Below are 25,889 nucleotides of genomic sequence, written 5' to 3'. Positions count from 1 at the left end.
CCTGGGTGGCTCAGTTGGTTAAGCACGGGCTCTTGGTTTCGGCTCAGGTTATAATCTCACAGTTTGTCAATTCAAGCCCTGCTTTGGGCTCTGGGGTTGACCATATGGAGTGTGCTTGGGATTCTCTCTCTCGCTCTCTCTCTGCCCCTCCCCCACTCAAGCTTGCTTTCTCTCTCTCAAAATAACTAAATAAACTTTAAAAATAAAAGAATGGCTACTGTAACATGACTTGCTTACACCATTCACTAAGCATGTTGTAAACAGAAAAATTGCAGAGTCACAAATATTTAGTTGTCAACTAAATAATACTGGATTATTCATTTAAAAAGGTCTAACTCTTTAGAATCCTGTTACACCAGGGTATTATTTTTGGATATTTGCAAATTTATTTGCATGGCTATCAACAAACATTTTCTGTATGAAACATATAAAACATTGTATTGGAGACAGGAATCATGTCTCTTCAGTTATGACATTTTTTTAATGTTTATTTTTTATTTTTAGAGAGAAAGAGGGAGGGAGGGAGAGAGAGAGAGAGAGAGAGCAGGGAATGGACAGAGCAAGATGGAGACACAGATCTGAAGTAGGATCCAGGCTCTGTTGTCAGCACAGAGCAAGACGTGGGAATCGAACCCATGAGCTGTGAGATCATGATCTGAGCTGAAGTCGGACACTCGACCTACTGAGCCATCCATCCAGGTGCCCCAATTATTACATGTTTTTAAATCATGCTAATTGGTTAATCACTTTATTGGTTATTTCCTAGTGGGTCAGAGTCACCACATATTCCAAGATATGCCATTTCAGTCACAGAATAGCTTTGCAACCTATAGACCTAAACCAATATATTTTAAAAATTAATGGGATTAGCTAGCACTAAACCCATGATTTTATAAGCAAATGGTAAAATGAGAAATACCACACTTCTGTGCATCACCCTCAAAAAAGCCAACCTTGACAGAATTCCATTTCAGGCTAGAAATTCTGCTAAAAATAAGCCTGTAATCTCTGACCATCAGCAGCAGATTTTCAGTAAAGACTGCAGGCAGTTTGGGAGCTGGCTTCAACATTGTAAATCAAGTACATGAAGTTTGTTGAGAACAAAATCAGCTGCCATGGTCATGACTTTAATAAAATAACATGTGTCAATAACAGAGATAATCATAGCTAGAACAACAGCCCTAGCCTGGCAGCAAAAGCCATTCACATGAACTGAGCATTCCATAATCACTTTATGTCATTTAATCTTCATTATCACCTGGTGAAATAGCTAATCCTGTCCCTGCTTTACACTTGAGGAGATAGTGCCTTAGACAGGTAACAGACACATGCAAACTGACAAAGACAATAACTAGAGGATCCAGGTTTTGAAGTCTGAATCTAGAACTCACAATCTTTTTTTTTTTTTAAAGGAAGATTCACCCCCCACCCCACCCCAGTGTGGAGCCCAACGTTTAGTGTGAACTCATGACCCTGAGATTAAGACCTGAGCTAAGATCAAGATGCTTAACTGACTGAGCCACCCAGGTACGCCTGGAACTCATATTCTTGAAAAGCTTTATATAACATCTTATCCTTTGGGATCAAATATAGGTTCAGAGGAAGCTGTCCAGCCAACGGTTAATTTTCGATGTCTTCAAACAAGTAAATGGATATAGATTTTGAAAGCTGCATAAAGCTTGATGGGCATTAACTTTTATTTCTGTCTTAAGTGTTTCAATGGAGTGAATCTTCTGGTATCCAATTTCGGCCAGTCTATTTAAATGTTGGTGTAGAGGACAGGGGCTTGAACAAATATACAGGGAAACAAATCTACTGTTTTTACAAAGAGAGGCATCAAAAATCATTTCTATGGTGAACAGGGTTCTGGGCTCCGAGTTTCTGAGGAATTAAATTTAGGATTTGTCTTTGTCCATCCTGACTAATGTCTGTGAAAGAAAAACAAAACCAATAGACTCCTGTCCGAGTAAACAATATGTCAGCAAGGAGATTTTAACAGTTGTCTCTGTAGGGTCTTAGACTATGAAGCACATTTTAATTATTTCTTCTGTTTGTGGTTGGGTGGATAGCCCGTAACTACAATGCGAATACACCCACACATACACACATGACGAGAAAGGAGAAAAGAGGTACAGGCATTTTTATACCAGATGTCTAATTGGTTTAGGTAAAATGTTTAATTACCTTTGATTTCCTACCCCGTATCTATAACTCATGTTTGTTAAAATCTCAAATAGAGATAGTGCTCTAGTGGAAATTCTTTATAGATTTAATACCACTTCATAAAAATAATCACACAATTAGGATACCCAACAGAAGAAAACTCTTCATTACTGCAAGTGTATAAAGTGTGAGAACAATCCCCTAAAAATAGCCTGTGTAGTCCCTTTCATGCAAATAAATGTACAGATGGACTAAACAGTTTGGCAAACATCACAAAGAGAAGAATTATCTGCATTTCTCCCTTTTGGGTTCAGAATAAAATTCTTAAAATAGTCTATCAATCAGGTCACACCTTCTCTGGTATCTTGTCTCAGAGATCCCATCTATGCATCGTGGCCAAGACTCCAACCTATTATTTTCACCTTCTATTTCTTTTTCACTCAGTGTGTGTCTGGAAAAGCAAATCAGTGACCTATGGATTTGTTCAGGTCCACATTTATTTGCACTATGCTTACCATGTGCTTTTCAAGTTCTGAATGATTTGCCAATGTTTAAAAGCCAAAACATCCCCACTCCCAAATTCTCTGGAAAAATCAGACACTGGAGCAGGAGTTTGGTCATGGTTGATTCTTTCATATAGGCCTTGTACTCTCTTTTTCAGAACTCAATTTCAGTAACCTTTAGTTTTGTATCTGGCCTGCCTTGCCTATGTATTGTATGCCCCATTCTCCTGTCGGCATTTTATTTCATTGAAGAATGTTCTACTCCACACGAACTTATCCACAAACTGTTCCTCAAATACACTGTGAGATTTCCTACTTCCATGAATTGATTCACACTGTGGTCCTCACCTAAATGGTCTCTAAATGTTCTCCACCAAAACAGTATTCACCCCTTGAATCCCACTTCCAATGCCATCTTCACAGAGATTTCAGTCAAACTACTTCTACTACTTTCTAAACTTTTTAGGACATTTTTGCCTGTGCGAATGTACAACAAAGCAGCATTTAAAAAAATAATTTTTGTGCAGTTTTGTGTCTACCTCTTGACTTTCTAAGAGAGTACACTTCTATCAAGCAGGGCTTTTAACTTCCAGTTCTTTGTATCACTTACAGTTCATAACATTGTCCTTTGGGACTCAACAAATATTTATATTTCATAGTAAATACTGAAAACCTTGTAGAGTTTAAATACAACAATCTCAAAGACTCTGTTCTTTTTCTCTTATTTTTCTCTATATCTATAGTCTCTTAGGAAAATAATCTGCAGTACATTAAACTGTCAACTATTCCAAAGGAATATGATTAATATATAGCTAGAAAGAAATAATTCTATATTAAGCACATTTGATGATGTCTTCTCTAGACAGCAGCATAATTTATTTTCCCAGTAACTGAACAGTTCTGTCTGAAGGACTGGAGATTTGTAAGCTTATGTTTAAATGATTTTCCCCTATAAAGACATTATAAGTAGGAATAAGGTCTTCAGCAATTAACCTTTTTCAATTGGCCTTTTAGGGTTAGATTACAACTATTCTTATACTTCAAACAAAACATACAATGAACTCATGCTGGCATTTAGGGTACATTATTTTAGGCAGAAACTGATACCATATTTCTGGTAAGATTATGAACTTGGCTACTGTGTAAGCCTTTCTGATATAAACACCCAGAAATGCTGGTAATGTATACATTCTTCCAGAAGGAGAAATGAAATCTCCAGATGCAAAAATGAGGAGAAGCAAATTTGAAGGCTGACACAGTGGTGGTGCTGACAGGGAGAGAGGGATAGGCGGCGAGAAGGAGGTCCTGAGGTCTACGGGCTTGACTTTCACACCCGTGCAGGCCCAGGAGAGAACACTTAAATCCTACAAGCACTGCAACTGACACCTGGCATACAACCTTGACGCATGCATGGAGAAGGGTAGAAACAATTTGCCCAACAGTTTACGGGAATGACAAGGAAGCTTGAGTCTGAAAAAAGTAGTCTCTTGAGAGAAACTTTTAAAATTCAAACTTGTGCCTTGCATACATTGGTATCTGAATATAAACTAGCCATAAGGCACCTTGAAGCTAAGAGATTTTTAAGAATATGATCCTAGGGCAGGATAATCTTACTGTCCTTGGCAAAAGCAAACAAAATAACAACGAAAATTCTGTATATTCTCATACTTCAATCTGTACAGAATTTCTACAGAAAGAAGCCCTATGGAAGAGGAGCTGACAATAAAAATGAAAAAAAAATTACATAAGAAAATAGTTCACTTTTTGCAAGAATTAGATGAAAAGACAATTAACACATGATGAATGTGAATTAATTAAATAAAGATGGAGGGGTGGTGCTCCTGGGTGGATCAGTTGGTTAAGCGTCCAACTCTTGGTTTTGGCTCAGGTCATGATGTTGTAGTTCGTGACTTTGAGCCCTGCATCAGGCTCCATGCTGACAGTGTGGAGCCTGCTTGGGATTCCCTCTCTCTCTCTCTCTCTCTCTCTCTCTCTCTTTCTCTGCTCCTCCCCTGCTCATGCTCTCTGTTTCTCAAAATAAATAAACTTTAAAAATGAATTAAAATAAAATAAAGATGGAGAAATACAATTAAGATAATATATTTAAAATGCATAAATTCAATTCAGACGTTTGATCTAATGGACATAAAATAAGGAACTAGGAACTCTTAAAAGGAAACCAAACACCGTGGAAAATGAACAGAGATCTGAAAGAGCACCAAATAAAATTTCTGTCTATATTTGACAGAAAATAGTTAATAAGGATTTATAATATATGTATAATTAAATTCAGAAGCTTGACCTAATTGACATATATAGAACCTCACAAAATTATACGCAAGAAACCATATGCATATTCTATCCAAACACACAAAGAACATATTCAAATTGAGCCTCAACAAACACTGAAGAATCAGTGTCATAAACACCACATTCTGTGACAACGAGAGCATGTAATTAGAAATCAATAATACTTAACTTCAGAAGTCACGTATACATTGAATAGTAATTTTTAAAGACTTTAACACTTAAAAATATAGAGCATCAAATAGGTTATTTAGGAAAGAAGAGAGCTTGCAAATTAATAAGCTAAGTGTCTCATTCACCAAAGAGGAAACTGTAGTAGCAAAAAAAGAAAAAAGGGGGGAGAAAAAAAGAAAATATGTTCTATTTTCCTTACTCAGGGAAATGGAAGTTGGAACAAGACACTACTTCTAACCCTTCACTTCTCCCTGACCCCATGTTTTCTCAAATTTAAAACCATTGGTAATAATTGTTGGTGAAGATCTGGGGAAAGAACACATATATCACCACAACTAAATAAGACAATGGAAAAATGTGTTATTACTAACATCCACCACTATCTGCTACTTAATTATCTGCTATTATTATTTATTACTCTTATTACCACTATGGTTTCAATTTATGTTTATTTATATGGAAGCTAACGAGACAAAGTAATACATTGTTTTACTAATACATTTGCATAGTAAAAAATAGCATCTATGAAAAGCTTATGCATCAACTTTAGTAAGGAGGGAGCAGATGGGAATTAAAGGATAATGGGGTTTTGGCTTTATCTGTAATATTGTATTATTTTAAAAACACAAGTGAAGCAAATATGGTAAAAGATTAAAGGTATAATTTCAAGGGGTGTCTATTGCAATTGTTCTAAATATTTTGGATGTTAACGATATTTTATTAAAAAAGAAATTTCCAGGATACCTCAGACTTTTCAAGCTTTAGTTTCTTTTTTGTAAATGGGGTTGAAAATATCTGCCTCATGAAAAATGCAATAAAAATCAAATGAGATAAAAAGAATCGAATGAGATAATGTACACAAATATGTTAAGCAGTGAACCATGTGTAGTTTGTACTAAATAAATGTAAGCTAGATATTAATTTGATGTAAGTCAATTTTTATTTTTATTTTTATTTTTTTAAATTTTTTTTAATGTTTTATCTCTAGGAGAGAGAGAGAGAGAGAGACAGCGTGAGCAGGGGAGGGTCAGAGAGAGAGGGAGTCACAGACTGAAACAGGCTCCAGGCTCTGAGCTGGCAGTCAGCACAGAGCCCGACGCGGGGCTTGAACCCACGAACCGCGAGATCATGACCTAAGCGAAAGTCGGACGCTTAACCGACTAAGCCACCCAGGCGCCCCATGTAAGTCAATTTTTAAAAAAAACGTAAAGAAAAAACAAATTTACAAATAATTCCACTACTTATTGAATTTATTTCTAGTCTATGTGTGTGTGTGTGTATTTCACTTTTTATCCCAAATAGGAATCATATAACACATAGAAATCTGTATCTTGAGTTCTTCACTTGAAATAACCTGAGCTTTTCCCCATGTCACTAAATTTTCATTAAAATCATGTTTACTAACTTATTATTTCTTACATTCGTGTTTTCTCGATACTTCTTCTTTTCCTGTCTTTTTTTTTGTATGTTCCATGGTTTGTGCGATTTATAAGGTATGTGTACTATTTTAAGTTCTATTTGGTGTTGACATTTAATTTTTTAAAAGTCCATCTCATCTATACTTTTCTACTCACTGGTTACTACTGATAATTTATCATCGTAGTACCTCCTTTCCATGGCCTTCATCTCTAAGATGGCAAACTTTCTCGTAATCTTGGATAAGTCTGGCAGAGCTATCATTCTGCTTTAAAGCAATGATTGGGTGCCTGGGTGGCTCGATCGGTTAAGTGTCCGACTTCAGCTCAGGTCATGATCTGTGGTTTTGAGCCCTGAGACGGGCTCTGTGCTGATAGCTCAGAGCCTGGAGCCTGCTTCAGATTCTGTGTCTCCTTCTATCTCTCTGCCCCTCCCCCATTCATGATCTGTCTCTGTCTCTCAAAAAAATAAATAAACGTTAAAAAAAAATTTTAAAGTGATGTCTGTGGAGTAGAGATAATTGTTCCATCTTCTTACAGACTTGTGCTCAGAATCAGAGAGCAAAGTATGAGTGTGGAAAGAAGGGCCTCTCAAAAAGCTCACGTTGTCTGTTGGTTTTATTTTAAAATCCAAATTTATTTATGTGTCAGTTAGTGGAAATTCTTCTTGTTTCTTGTACTAAGAGATCAATGGTTGACCCTAATTTTCAGTGAAGATTAAGATATTTAAGATGTTTTTATCCTGGTCTTTATATAAATGTTACTGGGAAGATGGGAGTGGCCACAGCAAGGGTTGCTATTCAGAAGAACTGTTATCCAGATCCAATCTTCGTAAATTGATTGCTTGATTGATTGGGGCAGGTGTGCAGAGAGAGAGAGGAGTGAGAGGCTCTTAAGCATAGAGCTCAGCATGAGCCTGACATGGGGCTTGATCTTACAACTGTAATATCATAACCTGAGCCAAAATCAAGAGTCAGATGCTCAACCAACTGAGCCACCCAGGTGCGCCTCAGTCTTCTTAAATTTAGTGATGGGAGACACCTAAAGGAGGGTAAAAAAGATACTATTTTAAGAAAAACACAGACAACCTGATTTTTTTCCATTTGAATCACAGGTTATTTTCTATTACTTCTGATATCTTTGCCCTTCAGCACTGGAAATGCAAAAATATTTTATTTGGATTTGAGGAAAGGAATATATAGACTAAAATGTAATTTTAAACACACACACATCAGGTCAACTCTACTCTCTCTTTGGAACAGGGGTTGGAAATCACAAAAACCAGTTCACATATTTTTAGAAGTAGAAATATGTATTACTATCTTCAGAAATACCTTAGAGTAGAAATCTCCATTGAAAGTCTTTTGTTTCCCTTTTTTTTGCATAAAAAAGAAGTAAGTTGTTATTCCGAAGATTTTGGAGATCATCTGTTCTAACCACCTCATTTTAAGAGAAGAAATATGAAGACTGGAGCCTGGACTGGACTTTAATTTTGTGACTCCCAGGTCCACTGTTCTTCCCAGTACATCATGAGATGCAAGCAACTAAGTAAAATTAGAGGTTTAGAATATATTTCTCTTGGGATCCTCCTTATACTAACATCCTGTGATCTAGGAACCAAGGTTGCCTGGAATAAAATAGTAACTCAACCTGTTACTAGTAACCCAACTCAATTGTATAAGGTTGCTGAGTACAGGGGTTGACAAGAAATGCCAGTGTTAAAGCTGCACTGAGAAGACACTCACCAGCTGGGCTAATCAGAACACTGTCCAAATGACCATAGTTGTAAGATATTAAGAAGTCAGCTTTGCATCTGACTATCCTTTAGAGATTAAATCAGAAATGAAATTTTGAACACTTTAATCACAAGCTATTTATGTATCCAATCTAGACAGGGGTATTGCTTTCTCTCATTTTAAGAAAGCATTACATTTCTTTAAAGTTGCATGTAAAGTGAAATTGTTTACTGAGTTTGTTTGTATCATAAAATTGACAGTGCATGGCTGTGTCTAAACTCCTCCAATTGTTAAGAATTTTCAGAAGAAACAGATTAAAGGAGAGGACTGTCATAGCTTGTATATTATTGGGTAAAATACAATTACACTCTAATGATACAAAACCTGGAAAGAACAGAAAGAGGAAAAAAAATGTTCTACCAATGAGTTAGGGCAGTTCTGACTAAGTCTCATGAATGATGAAAGGTATGTCAACAGACGTATTATTTCTTCAACACACCCAAGTTTCAGGTGCAAGGCAGTTTTCTTAAAGGACCTGTAACTAAATCTTCTCCAAGTTGAAAACAATCTTAGAGATTATCCAGCACTGGGATGTTTTCATTTGTTTTGTTTATCAGCTGCCCATTAGAAAGCATCATGGAATATACAGACTATAACTTTATGTAATCTATTTATATGCAGGTATGAATTTATCATCAGAGAACTATAGCTTCCATTTATCTTCCAAAAGGGCTTATGACTCAAGAAGAATTGAGACTCAGCAAGAAGCGGGTTTGTATCTCATTTCCACAGAGATAATTGGGACAGATATGGTTCAATAAAATTTCATAGGTCATACAGCTAATTAGCAGCAGGGCTGTGATTAGAACAGAAGATCCCAACTTCCAAGTTAAGAATTGTTCTATTATACCACGTTCTTTTACGAAATATATCTCTGAGGGCCATCATTTAAAGTTTGGTGTTAACTCTCTGGGCTGTCATGTATCAATAATAACATATATTAGTAATCTATAAAATATGTCTTTTGTGTAACATCCAGTGAAGTTAGAGTCAATATTTAATGAAATAGATAATTTTTATCAAACCAGTGGCCAAAAAGAGTATAGACATTAGGTAAATCAGGGAGAAATTTTTGAGTACTTTAGATGATATGATTGTCTTCCTAAAAACTCAAATTAATTAAAACTTAGAAACATATTGAGATATCTATGCAACATTATTTCCAAGTCACTAGATTTTCTTATACCAGTAATAACCGGAACAAAATTAATGGAAAATGGAACCCACCCACATGAGCACAAAAATGTAAAATATTTAGAGGTGAACTTATTAAGAAATATGTGTAACTTGTATGAAGGAAGCTACATAATTTCTCTTAGTTATCTAAGAAGTTTTTGTAAGTAAATGGAGATTAAGTACCAGACCTTGGATGACAATAATATTTCTAAAAACATTACTTTCCCTAAATTAATTTGTGAAATTAACTCCAATTAAAATGCCATTTGGACTTTTTGGAAGGGGGATTTTTTCTAATATTGTTCTAAATAAGTAAATGAGCCAAAGTGGCCTCATTCTACTTGCTGTACCAAATTTAAACAGTACCATAATTAAATTCTGCAATACTGGTATAAAATTAGACTGTCAATGAAAGAAAAATGAAACCTAGTAACAGTCCTAAGTATGCCTAATAATTGAGTATGATTAAATGCCAAATTTAATTAGTGTGAATAAATGGATTATTCAATAAATAATACTGAGAAACTATTTGGGCACTTAAAATAGACATATATACAAAAGAAAAATGAAAAGAAAAGAAAAGGGGAAAAGAAAAGATCAGATCCAAGCCTCAATCAGCTATCTTAAACTCCCCCTGATCACCTTTTCTTTTCTTTAGATGACCACATTACCTTTTGGGCTACCTGAAAATTCGTGTCTTCAACTTTGAACTAAAATAAGAACAGAAACATCTGGGACTCTGGGAGCCAGAAACACATTACTGTCCCTGATCTTAACAATGACACAACTCAGAAAAGTCCTATAGGGTAGAAAGGAAGAAATCAGAGGTAGGCAAAATTTCCAGTGATTAAGTCATGGGATCTTTTGGGAGGAGCTGAGGAAGTCAGTGAATGGTCAGTGAAGCATCACCTTAAGACAAAGTCTCCTTTGACAAAATACTTGAAGAAAATTCTCTCTTCCAAAGTCTAGGTCCAGGGCAGGGCTCAAGCTATCAGAGAACCAAGCATATTCCTCTATGGCTGAGAGGCCAAAATGAGACAAGGAAGCAGCTCATTGGAGAGTTTTGGGTCCAATGAGAGCTATAAGTAGTACCAACACAAATTTATCTCAGCTAGAAAATAGAAGCATGTTTGCACCATTTACTAATTCAGGAAACCCAGAAAAAGAATCAGGATAGGGAAAGAAAAAGAGTTGAAATGATTAGCCATCTCTGGTATTCCTGTAAGACTGAAACCATTGCTTATCATAGTCTTCATAGTAAGAAATCGTATTAAATATTAAATAATAAGTATTAAGAACGGACTTATTCATTGCCACAGCACACGAATCTCAAGACCCTAAATGAGGAATCTGGCCTCTAAAATCTACATATTTGAATAGATATACAATATTGTGATTTATAATAATAAATATGTACTTGGAGAATTTTGTTCCTTAATAGTATAAATGATGAGATACTATAAGGAGAGACAGATCCGCTGTAACGTACTTGCAAACACTGAAGGAAGACTGACTTCAGAACTTCTTCCTCTTTGAATCTGAGTGAGATGACCTACTGATATGGGACAGAAGCCTTTATTTGTGGTCCACTCATTTATTCCTGCATTCACCCAAATATATGTATTACTCATGATTTCTCTAAATACCCACACCAAGACCAGTATTCATGGGAAGAACACGAAGACAAGAGTTTGTGTATAGAGATAGAGACTATATACAAAATGGCTCTCTGGAAAGAGAAATAGATACATGCATATGTGCATGTATATGTGTTTGTGTTACTAACACAATGACATATGTCATAATTCTACTGCACTTTTCAGTCTGCAAACTGTTTTTATATACATTAGCTTTCTTGAGCTCACCCAACTGATGAGGGATAGAATCAGAAAACTGTTCAACGTTAGCCCAGAAAGCTGACCTACAGCCTAAATAATTTCGATAGGGATCAATGCTCGTTGCTACATATTTTTTTTTAAGTTTATTTAGTTATTTTTGAAAGAGAGTGAGCATGAGCGGGAAAGGAGCAAGGAGAGGGAGACAGAGAATTCAAAGCAGGCTGGGCGCTGTCAGTGCAGGGCGCCGACATGGACTTGGTGTCAAACTCACGAAGAACCCGAGATCATGACCTGAGCCAAAGCTGGAAGTTTAACTGACCAAGGCACCCAGGTGCCCTGGTGGCTACATTCTTAAAGGTCTTTTGACTGCTTGTACATCTCACCGATAGTTAATACTGACCTGAACGATAAGCACCAAACTACTCTGTTGAAATTGGTTTGCAAGTAGAAGTTCAAAGAAACATTTATCATTTAATGCTCCCTGAATTTACTCTCTCCTTTGAGCACTAAACATATACTCACACCCCGCTTTAACTCCCTAAACCTAATCAATGAAAACAGTCCTCTCCTAATCAACTCCATTAAACGCCTCCTAATCGGAAGCATCTTTGCAGGATATGTAATCTCCCACAACACCTCCCCAATAACCACCCCACAAATAACCATGCCCTACTATCTAAAACTAACCTAGCCTCATACAGCAGAAGTGCAGCTCTTTCTGGCTATGGGTCCTGTTCCTGTGCTACTTAAATAAACTTACTAAGTTGCACTGGAAAACATCTCAATATTGACCATTGTGCTCAATGATCCCACAACACAACTACTCTCTGAAGCAGGTTTTTTAAAAATTATTATTATTCTCATTTTATAGATGAGAATTTCTCACATGAAATGATACATGTGGTGTCCCATATTTTTAAAAAGATGAAAATCATTATTATTCCTCCTACTATGATAGAGTTTGGTAACTTTGACTAAGGTGAATTTTTTTTAAACTCTGAATTCATAGAATGTTAACAGACTATTAATGTTAACAGACTATTAATAATGCATAGTACAAAAAGGAAGGGTTATGAGGTAAAATAAATTTATGCAACATTTGGGTTAAATAAAGTTTAATCAGTTTCTCTGGGATTTCTCTGGGTTCATTATGTGCTAATTTACCTTGTCAGTCCTTCAGAATGGGATGGAGTGTCTTCATGTCTCAAACTTTATGACAATGGAACCATTTATTGCTTGGAGTGTATGGTCTGAAGCGTGAACATGTTTGGAAACTCTGGTATAAGCATATTCTGAGTACATTTCAGCTTCAGCATTTTCTAATTGTTAAGTGTGTCCTCTTACTGAGCAACCTGGGCAACCTGAAATCATATTAACCCCCAGTCTGCCACCTGAAACCCAGAGGTTCCTTATCAAAGGACTGAGAGCATTATGCAATTAAAGTCTAATTTTGCACTGCTTCCTTTCTAAATACTCAAATAAATTTTAAACACACAAGGTCAGACTACAGAGATAATTTGACTTCAGAACTGGACATTCACATATATACTTTATTTCCTCAACTTTTATAAGCATAATTTACTTAGAAAATACAAGGGAAATCTGAATTTTAAGAATAAACTATTTATCACCTAAATCTAATGTACCATTGTGTGTAAACTGTACTAAAAAAAAAAGAATAAGCCATTTCCTCTTTATGGCAAAAAAGTAAAATCTTTTTTTTTTTCAAAAGAACAAAATCTTGCTCTGAGAACATGAAAGCATTTCTGTTTTCTAGCAAACCTTTATCAAAATAGAATAGAGCACTGGCAACTTTTTAAAAACTGATGGTATTCAACTTTAGTTTCTCATAACTTGTGGGAGCCCGACAGTGACCACAAGAAAGCATGGTTAGGGACGCAGAGATGTGCTTGCACACAGGACTCTGTGCCTGGGCAGATCATGCCTGCAAACAGGATGTTCTGCCAAGGGGCCTGCACACAATATCCAAGGTTAATGATCCGCTCGCACACGAGGGAACATGCCCTCCTTAGATATAGGGAGGAGGCTGGAATTGTGAGCAGGTCTCTTAGTAAACATGTTGTGGTCGCTTCCTCCCTTTGCTCCCCCCGTCCTTGAAATGTGTTTGGCTACTTGCCCTTGTTTGGTAAAGGAATGCATCTTGTAAATTTCAGTTTGTATCCAGTTACCGGGGTATAAAATAAACTGCAAGAGGGGCTTGCGTAGAATTATTCCTCTGGCCGGAGTTGTGTCTGTGTATGTCTTTTGTGTGTGTCTTGTCTTTGTGTCATTTTGTCTGCAACAAAACTACTAGTAATAGAAATTGTTTCTGATGATATTTAAAGCACAGTGTTGTATTACTTCAGCATTGAGGTTAATTCCTTCTCAATGGACCTCCCTTGTCCACTAGGAACGAACTATGTCTAAATAAATTCGCAGATGTGATGGGGATTGAGAAAGGATAGGAATGTAGAAAAGGATAGAAAGGACTGAATTGTTGCTGGTTTAGGACTGTTTATAAACCGGAGGTATTAAAGTCACAGAAATTCCCGAGACTTTTAAAAATCTTACTATTCAATGTGTGGTGGGGAGACCAGAAGCCCGGACTTTACCTGGTAACTTGTGAAACAGGCTAGATCTAGGCTCTGCCTTAGACTTACTGAGTTAGAATTTGTATTTTATTTTATTTATTTTTTTAAAAATGCTTATTATTATTATTATTTTTGAGAGAGAGTGTGAGTGGTAGAGGGGCCTAGAGAGAGGGGGAGAGAGGATCTGAAACAGGCTCTGTGCTGACAGCAGACAGCCCGATGTGGGCTCATGAACTGTGAGATCATGGTCTGAGCCAAAGTCGGACACTCAACCAACTGAGCCACCCAGGCGCCCCTAGAATCTGTAGTTTAATACAATCCTCAGGTGATTTCAATACATATTAAGGTTTAAGAATTTGTGTTTAAACAACAACAACAACAACAACAACAAGAAGCCCAGGTTTCCCTCACTAGAGTCCATTTTAATGGCTGGAAACCTTCATTTTAGGCTTTTTCTCCCCTTTCTCTATTTGACGTATTCCCAAGAATGAGAATCAACAGGTAACGGTTATCTAAAACTTTTTATAATCCTTTATACAAAGCTGAAAATGTAGAACATTTGTCAATTCTACCTTCTTGAAGAAAAATTGGTATACTTATTGGAATAACCAACTCCTTGTATCATAAGACCGGTCATTTTTTTTTCCCCAAGCATGAAGCCTGGCTTGTAAATTTTAAGCAGTTAATAACTAGAGAGCCTTTCAAATAAATCAGCTTTTATGATGTTTTATCCAACAAGAATCAAGAGATTTAGGATTAAAATTCTCAATGAAAATTTGAAAATGATATCTCACTTATCTCACTTAATCCTTCTCTTCCCATTCTAGATTTTGGGGCATTTTCTTTTTCTTTCTTCCTTTTTTCTTTTATTTTTTCTAGTCACTGGTACAGATACACTTTTAGGCATCTACAATGGATAAGTGTACTCCAGCCAAAGGATTAAAACATAAAAAAGCTTCTCTCTATTACAGTATACTCTCATCTCTACCCTTTGTAGCAGATCATCTATTTTCAAGTTCAGCATGTCATAGCTTTAGAGATAGAGATAGCTTTGAAAACGAATCTGAGGATGCATTTTAGCTACAAATGGGAGCTACTGACCAAGAAGCAGCCTAGCCGAGGAGGCAGAGCTTGGGAAGCAGACTGCCACTGTGATGTTTACATGAGAAGCACATGCTGTACTGTAGTAAGCAAGGAGCATTGATAATTAGCACGTCTCCATTCTTCAGCTAATTCCATTTGACATGACGATGTCTGAGAAGGGTATGATGATTCCTAGAAGCATTTTAATAAATGTTCTTTGTAAATTGTACTGTTTGTTTTTAGACGTAAGGGTTAAGATGTTATTGTACAAGACATTCATCTTTTTTTCCCCTCTCTTTTTTTGGTGGTCTAAAATCTTATATGAGGGGCTATGCCCATCGAACATAGTAATGGAGACATACAGAGCACCCCTTCCCATCATAGAAGTATAAGGTGGGGAGGTCCTCCTTACCCCAGCACTCAGCATTTGAGCATGTGACCTAAGTGTGTGGACTGTATCCTCCCCTTCAGGGACTGTGGATGAGAAGCAAACAGAAGGTTAGGGCTCCCTCATAGCATCTACAAAGACAGCAACATGTCTAGGCCGTCTTTGCAAAATGTCAGCAACTGTGTTTCCTGCACTGGCATATTTGGAACTCCCTTGGGTCATGTTCTTTCCCTAAGTCTTGTTCTCTCTCTAATTCTAAGTCTGCATGTCCTGCTAATGACTTCCGTTTCTGTTGTTGCTTGCAACTAGGAATCATGACTGTAACAGAAATATCACCTCTTCATTAGACTTGAATAGTACTGCAGTCAACTCTACATAGCTCATTGATATAAGTTTGAGGAGGTAGCTGCAGTCTGAGAAGAGCCCCAGTTAGTAATGAGAGTGGAGAAGGTGGAAGAACCTTCCCCTTCAGCTGCAAGAACATATTAGCTGCAAGAACATATTATGTACCAGACTATGTTAAGTATGTCAACTTAACACAGTAAGTAAGTTAATCAGTAACTCTAATACTTAAAACCACTGAGGACCTGTACTACCACACCCATTTTACAGATGAGGAAACTAAAGTTCCTTGTATAAAAAGCCACACACTGAAGTCATGTTAGCCAAAATCACATGCCTAGTATATTCCTGAAGCAAGATTCAAATCCAAATCCTACTAACTTAAATCAGAACGGTTGTATTCTACTCAGTATCCTCATGGCGCTCTTTGAGGACTAATTCAATGTCATTAATTAAACTTTATAAGTGATAATTAAAATCATATATCCCTACCTAAATTGGAACGTACACAATACTCAGGTCTTCTCACACACGTTTAGCTGGGTATTTATTTTTCTTACAGCAAACAAGTAAAGACTCCTGCCTCCAAAGGGATCATTCTGAAACATTTCTTAGCAGCCAAAACAAAAAATTTAATTTAAAAAGCAATTTAGACTCAGTTGTCTCTTTAATATGTTATTGAATCTTGCCCTTGAAACACCATGTCTAAGGTTCATGAAAGTTTCCTATATCCCAACAAGCTTATAGGATAGATGTCAGACTTGTCACCTGTATTAGACTTGAAGGGGAAATCTCTATTTGTGCAATTATGAGGCTATGTGAAAATTACTGATTTTTCTGAGACTGACTCAAACATAAGATGTGGAGTTTTTTATTTTGAAGATGGGCAAAAGCATACATTTTGTTGTCCAGCACTCCAAAACTACAGCTGAATTTTAAGGGCAATACTTTTTAAGCCATTTCTTAATACTCTTCCCATATAAAATTGTAAGTATTACTAGTCACAGTTCATGGTACCTTCTTTATTAGAAGTAACTGTCATAATAAAATGATAATGATGGCTATAATAGCTACTATTTATTGAGAATTTACTAGGTGCCAGGCACAGTATAAAATGCTTCACATAGATTTCCTAATTTAGCACTGGCAACTCTAATGAGGTAGGCACTATTGTTATTGTCATTTTATAGATATCAAAAATGAAATAGAGCAAAACATCTCCCCCTCTTCCCTGGATCACTGCTTCAGAGAATTTTATGCTTCTCTGTAGCCTTAGAACGAAGTCCAAACTCCACAGCTTAGCATGAATGGTCTTTAAAGATCTGGTCCCTGACTGTCAGCTTCTTTAGCCTCATCACCTTACTACCCTGTTCACCTTTTATGCTGTTCTTAGTGAACTGCTTCATACGGCCATGTTCCTGCTCCCACCCATGCCTGTTCCTCAGCGTCTACAGAGACAAGACCTACTCATCCCATCAAACTAGTTCATCTTGGAAAAGCCTTTGCTGATATTCTAGTTAGATCTAGCTGCCTCTCCTCTGTGCATGTTCCAGTTATAGAACTATCACACTGTGATATATCCATTGAACTATTTGTCTCTTTTTCTACTGGACTTAGAGTTCCATGATATTAAGTATAATATTCGTTTCAGTTATCTATGTCCAGTGCCTTACCGGGACCACGCAAGGAGGCAGTGGGCACTCGAAAAATATTTTTTGAATGAATAACCAAATCTTACGTGCTCACCTTATTCATTCTTCTCTCAATCTCACTGTCTGAATAGATTTGCCAAAGAGCCATTCCCTATAATTTCATAATCTTCAAAATTATTAGAAGGAATTCTACGCAAGGAGTTAGGGTATCGAGGTTCTTCTCCCATGACTGTCATTTAGTAAATGAATGAAGACTGATTTTTTTTTCCCCACACATTTGCCATGTGCCGAGAACTATGTACTACAGTGGGGATATAACAGTGGATACACCAGACAATAACCCCTTCCACCAAATAGAGCCTGTATAGCCTAGAGCCAGATTTCTCACCATAGATCAAAAGTTTACACTTAGAACCCCCAAGTCTAAAATTCCATGAAACAATAAGCCAAACCTCAAATTCCTTAAAATACAGTAAAGAACCATATAAAAGTAAAAATAACAGCAAGCAAATCAATTCATAATCAGCCTCCAGTATAATTAGTCCATGAGTATTAATTCCACCTTCTAAAAATAGATATAGATAAGTGATATTACAATCTTTTTAAAATATAAACTTTGATTTGATCTGATGCAAAATATTGGAACTCTCTCCAGCTCTAAGTAGTGGACCCACCAAGGACAAAAAGTGGAAAAAGTCATTTCAAGGCAATTAACAATGATTAGAAAGGGAGTTCTATTTTATCCCTTGAGAAGACGAATCTGTTCTATATGTCTAATGTTAGTCACAACATAAAGAGCATGTCTCTAATCAAACTTTATTTGTGTGAAGATTTGTGGTAATTGGACCAAAAAGGTAAAACATAATATTAGTGTACAAATTACATAGTAAAAACTAAATTAGTCTAGGCTTTCAGCTGCCTCATTAGAAAATTAGGTAGAGAAGGTCATAATTATTTAATTTGTGTCCAAATCTCAGCTGGAGAATGTTCTGAATGAACAATGAGGTAAGTAATTTTAAAGGAAGGGAAAGGCCTTGTAGCCAAGCCTAGAAACCCAATATTGACAGGCATAATTAGCATACTACCTTTCAGATTATATTCCAAGAGGTGTTTGGACAGGAAATCTAATTTTCTAAAGATAAAGATTCAGCAATTCTTATTGTCACTGAGTAAAACATATCAATTCTTGGACATGCTGTGATCACGATATACTTCCTGACACATCCTTTTTCCTCAAACTTGTTGACATTGGATGGTGGGCACTGATGGTTTATGTGGACACTGAATTATGACAATATTAAGCACACAATACTGGGTTTGTTCTTCCACAAAAGTCGTATCATGGAAACTGAAATAGATATTTGAGTTGTATGGTGAGACTTCTCGTGCTCTAGGTAAGGAAACTGAGGCCCCTAGAGGTGAACAAAATTACTGCAAATCTCACAATTGGTTAATGGTGGAGCCATGATGACAGGAGAGTTCTGTTGCCCCAATCCAATGTTCTTCTCATCCCTGTATTATGCCAGTGGTCTCTTTGTGGGTTCACATCTAGTTCACAAGCTCCCATTCATTACGTTGACCCATACCACCAGGTTTAAGAGTACGAGTGGTAGCGGGGCAATACTGAAGTCGTTCAGATAGTGGGCTTCTTTTTTTCTTGGAAAATCAATACTTCTGTGTCTTTGTGGGAAGAAAGACAACAGCTAGTTTGTACTTCTGTAGGAGAACTGGTGTGCTGGAAAGGAAACAAAAAGCCTTCCTCATCTAACTAAATTTGAGAGCGTGAATAAGCTGAATTTCCCCATCTGGAGACTCTCAGACTAGACAAGACTTACAAATTAATATGAGTGTATAGGTCTGGGGCCCGAAGGAAATTAGGTCAGGCCCAGAAAGGAATCAGGTGGCTGACCACAGGCAAGAATTTTAATATGGATTCAAAACAAAGGGCAGAGATCTATTGCTGCAATTCACCAAACACTATTCGGACTAAACTGGAGCGTGTGACAAAGGAGGCTTCAGGACAAGAAAATAGAAAGGGAAACGATACTAAAGGACAGAAAATGTTCTAATCCATGTGCAATCCAGACTTTGATTCTCCTTTTAATCAACACTTCTCCTTCCTCCCTGTGCTGTCTTCTCCTCTCCCTCTCTCATCTCATCTCTTCTCATCTCATCTTCTCTTTATGTAAGAGATTCTTGCTTTCACTCTGCAGTTCTCTTTCTCCCTTTACTTTATTTCCAAGAATTGAGATCCATTGCATGGCATAGAAGAAGTGCTTTGATAAGGAGAATAAAACCATTCTGAGATGAAAATTATCAGAACACATTCATTGCTTTGGTGTAGTTTGGGGTCAGAATTGAGATGTGTATATAGAAACATTTTTAGAAGATTTTAAGTAGAATCTGTTTTCCTAGGATCTCCAATTCATTCTCCAAAGATACGCTTGGAAGGCTTTGTATATGCCCTATGGTGAGAGGGTGGCATTATGAGAGCCAACCCAGGGATGTTCCAGATGCATTCTGCCATTAAGTGCTGGTGTGAAAAGTTAGAACATTTTTCTCTCTTGGGAATCTCTTGTGGCTTCATCCCTGTGCAAAGGTCTGAGCTTTCAAAAGTTCAAGATTGATTTTTTGGAGAAAATAAGTGAAGACTTTCTAGCCAACGAAGAAACAGATTCTTTTGATGAAATGTCAGATTAAGGAAAAAAAAGGATTCTACATGGGGTACCAGGACAATTCTCTAAAAGCAATGATTGTGAGAATAATGCAGATATTTTTGGATACAGGGTTATAGCCTTTGGAATTTTCATTTTCTGTACAGTTCTTGTGGTTAGCATAAATTTAAAAATGTGTTCATGTGCAGAACATTTCAGATTCATTTATGCAAAATTATGTAGCCCATGGGAAAAATCTCCCTTAAATTCCATTTATTATGGGGACACAAAATTCTACAAGTTTTATTTGTAAATATCCAGTCCCCTCTATCATCACACATTCTCAAAGTATACTAGATGTGGAAAGTGTCATTATAACACACTCACTCTCTCTCTCTCACTGCAATGATTGGCCATAGTCCAGTTGTGTAGGGATTCAATGGTACTAGCCCTGCATTGGCTATGTCAGGTAAGATCACACACTACTTACCTAAACACTTCTATAGCCTTGCTGGTTATTTTAAACAGTTAGCCCATTGAAAGCTTAACCCATTACTCTGTGTGTGTGTGTGTGTATGTGTGTGTATCTCCATATATATACATCCATATATATATGGCTTTTCTAGAAACTTTCTCAAAAGAAATCACACGTAAAATAGACCCCATCCACATACCTTTCCTTGCCCAGTCCCCAAAATTTATTAGACAAATCGACAGTCAGAGGACATATTTACGGACTCATCTTTCACCTCCTCCAAATTCTAGCCAACCTTCCTTTTCACTTAAAAATGGAAAATGTGGGGGCACCTGGGTGGCTCAGTCAGTTAAGCGTCCGACTTTGGCTCAGGTCATGATCTCACGGTTCATGGGTTCGAGCCCTGCATCGGGCTCTGTGCTGACAGCTAGCTCAGAGCCTGGAGATTGTCTTCAGATTCTGTGTCTCCCTCTCTCTCTGACCCTCCCCTGCTTGCGCTGTCTCTGACTCTCAAAAATAAATAAAAAACATTAAAAAAATTAAAAAAAATGGAAAATGTGACAAATGTAAGCCCTTACCAACTTCCCACTTCAGAAGGCTGTTGTCTTCCCTCTCCATTTTTCCAATGACATACCAGATACACGCCATCCAGTGTGCCAGGAGCGCAAACATGGACATGAGCAGAGTGAGGACGATTGTGCTGTGCTGGGAATAGCGGTCCAGCTTCTGCAGGAGACGCAAGAGACGCAGCAGCCGGACGGTCTTCAGGAGATGCACGAGAGACACCTGTGGGGAGAGACCGAGCAGCACCACTTGGCTCACAGGTTCACTCCATGCCACAACAGTTCTTTTTTTTTTTTTTTTAACTTACAGCTATTCTGGAAAGTTCTTGAAATCAAGCATAATCATGATTCCAATGCTATGGTCATTTTTTTGACCACAGCAATGTCTTTTCTTGACATGTTATATCAAGAGGTGATAGGATAAAGGATGATGAGACAGTTTAATTTCTTTGAATGAGTACTTATTTTCCTTAAGATTTATCTTTTTTCTCAACCTATTTGACTGAATATGATTTTGTAGGTTCTGATATAAAACTGAAACACATTATGGCATCAGGATCGAACATAAGGTGTCTCCACCTCTCACACACATTTTCTTTCAATTCCATGTCCCTTCCACCATCCAAGAGTGACTGAAGTAAAACCCTGTAAAGTGGTAACAAAGGTAACTTAATTTTTTAAAATAACAGTAATTAGATCTATCAAACTTGAGTAAGATTTACTCAAATGCTAGTAGCACCTCTTGTCTCATGAGCTGCGCTTTCTTCTTTCTGACATCATCGACTGACAGAGAAAACTTGTATCTGAAGCATATACTTTCCGAGCTCTCTGCCAGACAAACATTCTGAGGGAGCCAAAATCAAATGGAACACAATTTTCGAAAGCTCTCCTAGGTCCTGCCTTTGGACACACTAAAACAATACACTTGTAGTTGAGGACTTATATTCCTGACTTCAGGGCTCAACTGAAAAATATGCGCCACTGGTGTCCACAAGAATGGTCATTGTTACTATGCACAACATATGTGGTGCCCTAATGCATACTCTTTCACACCCTCAAATAGCCTCAATAAGCATTCTAAAATAGAAAAGGCAATAAAGTATCACATAGAGTAATAGAGTAAATAGAGTTTGGCAAATTAATTGACCTTTTCTAATTTGGAGGTGGAAAGAAGGGACCATAAATACAAGGGAAGAAAGTGGTTTGCATGACTATACCCAAGAACAGTATTTGCTCTACAGATTCAATCATAAGCAAAGTCAGCATCTTCTGGAAGTGTGCCTTTATAATTAGCTGGAGTCCGTTGACTTCTAGTTCCTTCCTCCATTATCTATCTCCCTTTATGTCTAAGAAAATTGTAGCTAGAACAGTGCTTGACACGTAGGAAATGCTCAATAAATACATGTTACATGAGAGAATGGTTAATAAGATACAAAACACTCTAAACTCAATAGAATAGAAATTCAAGAAATGTTTTCAATTGTAATCTTGTGAGTTATCCTATACTGAAATATAATAAAATCATAAGGTCAATTGAGGAACTTGCCAGCTACCTCTGCTTTTATTTCTTTTTCTCATTCTTCTGTGTCAGATTTTATTTTCTTCCCCTTCACAGCCCAGTCCTCATCTGTCACTTCTCCAGCTGAGTGTAAACCAGATGATTACCTGTCAGGACTTTGCAATATCTGCTTTGTAGCTTAGAAAAGTTACTGGGGGTGGAGTTTATTTTATAGGGAAAAGAGTTTGATAGATGGAGGACAATTTTGTACTTGAAATAAATATCAAACAGATGTCCCAAAAGGATGAAGTCATTTGCTGTGGACTGAATTGTGTTCCTCCAAATCTTATGTGTTGAAGCCCTAACTCTCAATATTTGGCGATGGGGCCTTTGGGAAGTAATTTGGTTTAAATGAGGTCATGAGGGTGGGGTCCTCAAGATGCGATTGGTGCCTTTATAAGAAGTGCCCACAGAGTGCTGTCTCTCTCCCTCTTCTCTCTCCCTCTCTCCCTGAGTCCCTCTCTCCCTAACACTATGTTTCTCTCTCTCCTCTTCATGCAAGAACACAGCCAGAAGATAGCTGTCTACATGAGAGAAAGAGAGCCCTCACCAAGAACCAAACTGGCTGGAACCTTGATCTTGGACTTCCCAGCCTTCAGAACTGAGAAATAAATCTCTAATGTTTAAGCCACCCAGTCTATGACATTTTGTTATAGCAGCCTGAGCAGACTAAGACACCACTGAACATAGAATATTGATGTGGGCAATATCTCCATTTTCTCTGACCAGAAAGAGGATGTTCAAAGGAAGAATGGGGGACACTCTTACATGAGAACAATAGTCATTCAGAAAGATAAGGGACACCAGCCTTGGTGTCCAGGATGAGGCAGCCTTGGTGATTTTGCTAACACAGTTAAAAAAAAAATTTATTCTTATTCCCATCTGAGTCAACAGCTTCATGCTATAAAATGTTAATTTTGGATCCTAATGAATGACAGAAGAAAGAGGTGTATTTGATTTAGATGGAAATCTATAATCTGAAAAAAGGAAAGTATTTTTTCTACTCTTAGAATGCTGTTCTGAATTTGTCATTGATTAAAATTATAATCTGTTTATAGAGAGATGCAAGACAGAGATGCATTCATCAAAACCCCCAATCAAATGGCAGTTTGCCCTATTACCAATAGGACATGAGCACCCCCTGGCTATCCACTAGGAGGGGAGAAAGAAAGAGAGAGAAAAGTTGATTAATATGCATTGAGGTCTTTTTGGGTGTTTGACACTGAGCAAGGTATTGTATAGAAATGCTTTTTAGGCTATTGAAAAATGTTGTAGGGATTTTTATGCTTATTTTGCCTATTTTGATGTTAATTTCCCCAAGGAAGTCACTGAGATGGTAAGTGATAAGACTGGGATTTAGACTTTGCCTTTTTCATTCTATCATATTTTCTTTGTCTCATTCATAACTTTGTCTCTCAGAGTGCCTTTCATAGTAACTTACACATAGTAAATTTTATTAAAGAAACATGTGAGGTATATACAAAGCATTTACCATCAGCAATTATGGGTAGAGTCAAAACTAAAGAATCCAATACATTTTTGAGGGTTGTAATGAGTTTCTGAATGTCATCTACAGAGACCCACTAACTGGATGTGTTTTAGATCTGGAAAGCGAACACCTGTGTTTGCTTATTTGTTTACTTCTACCTTGCTTTTTATAAGTTTGTGCAGTATAACAAGAGCATAACTTATGAACTTTTCCTCATAACTCATGCTTTCCTGGGAAGTAAATACAATACTTAAACAAACAGAATATTTCATCTTGACTAACTAACTTATTTGAGGCATAGCAAATTTATGTGCCAATTTGTTAATGATCATATGCTCGCTCCTGTGAGGAGCAGAAAAATTATCACTTATAAGAGAGATTCCTTTCTTTCTTCTGCTTTTTTCTTTCTTTCTACCATAGATGTTTATCTATAAGTTGCATTTATAAACTATTCATGCCAGATTTCACAAGACAGAATGAAGAAAGGGAGCAGGAATGTAGTGAAAGTGTACAAGCATTTAAAATTCATCAAAATGTGAGAATTAGACTTAAAAAAAATCTTTTGTGTTCATTTTAGACAATGACGATGTTAATGATATGTAAACATGTTATGTATTTTAAATTTTTGTATATTTTATAATACAATTAATAACATATATTTTAAATTATCCTATTTGTTCAGCGCCCAAAGAGAAATGGAACATAAAAACATTATTAATATTTTGTCACAAAGCAGCAAGTTAATTTAGAGCAGAGTCTATCAAACACTATTCATTTAACAATTCTCCAGGAGAATGTGGACATTTTTTCTTAGTATTTTGTGAATTATATACTTCTTTTGAATTTTTTTTGTTACAGTCTTGCAAAAGCCTTGTTTTAAGTCATTACACGTTCATTACAGTACACTTATCTAGTCAAATTCAATTTTAAAAAGCACTTTAAAAAGTCTGAATAACAATTCTCTGTAGCACTGATTGATATTATATACTAAATTTTTCCCCAGAGGTTTCCTTTCAGTTGACTTATAAACCTTCTAAAGATGTTGACACCCTCAACTTTCCATCTTAAGAAATAATGGAGAGAAAAAGAAAAGGAAAATACTAATGCACAGACAATTAGCAAATGCACGAATTTGTACTAAATAGTCAGGATTACAGTCTTCTCTTCATTCCAAAGTCAATAATGACTGTATTTGAAACACTGATCACTTTAATATTGAAAACGATGCTTTTAAATTCTTGATGAAGAATCTCAAATGCTTGTCAACTGAGTAAGAAATAGGTTTAATCTGAACTAATGTTTAGTAAATTTTTGCCTGCTAAAATTGGTTACTCTAGCAGCAAATTGCATTACTGGCTCCAAAATGCTATTATACCTCCCTAAAAGTCACTATGTTTATTAGAGAGCACTTACTGCTTTTAAGGACATCAATCGTTAAATAGTAAAAATAGCTACTACCATGAGTGGACACACTTTCTTTCCTGTGAGGAGACATGAGGATAAAGGGAAGAAAGAGGAGATGTTACAAATATCAGTAAAAATCCAAAAAGGCTCTCAAGTTCAGGTGGTCATTGTATCATTGTGTCATTTTTGCCCCATCCAACATTTTTACAAGGACTTCTAAGAAGTGGTTGCATTTTTTTAACTTTAGTACTCTGTATCTTGATTGCTCTTTTGTTTTGCTAATGAATAATGAAATACTCAAGAGGTAGAGAGTAAAGG

The 25,889-nt window shown here is 36.7% G+C and overlaps 1 protein-coding gene across 1 annotated transcript in view; it reads right to left on the bottom strand.

The window, feature by feature from the left end:
* KCNH8 (potassium voltage-gated channel subfamily H member 8) overlaps positions 1-25,889 on the bottom strand; it is a 365,145-nt gene that overhangs the window by 88,553 nt on the left and 250,703 nt on the right. The window contains exon 7 of the mRNA XM_039219708.1: positions 21,136-21,343. Coding sequence (XP_039075639.1) covers positions 21,136-21,343 — 208 coding nt within the window. The remainder of the gene's footprint in view (positions 1-21,135; positions 21,344-25,889) is intronic.

The sequence above is a fragment of the Hyaena hyaena genome, unplaced genomic scaffold (assembly GCF_003009895.1).
Source record: "Hyaena hyaena isolate Hyena2069 unplaced genomic scaffold, ASM300989v1 scaffold_839, whole genome shotgun sequence".
Lineage (NCBI taxonomy): Eukaryota > Metazoa > Chordata > Mammalia > Carnivora > Hyaenidae > Hyaena > Hyaena hyaena.
Note: the sequence above shows the minus strand (reverse complement) of the source record. Positions and strands in the feature narration are given on the sequence as shown.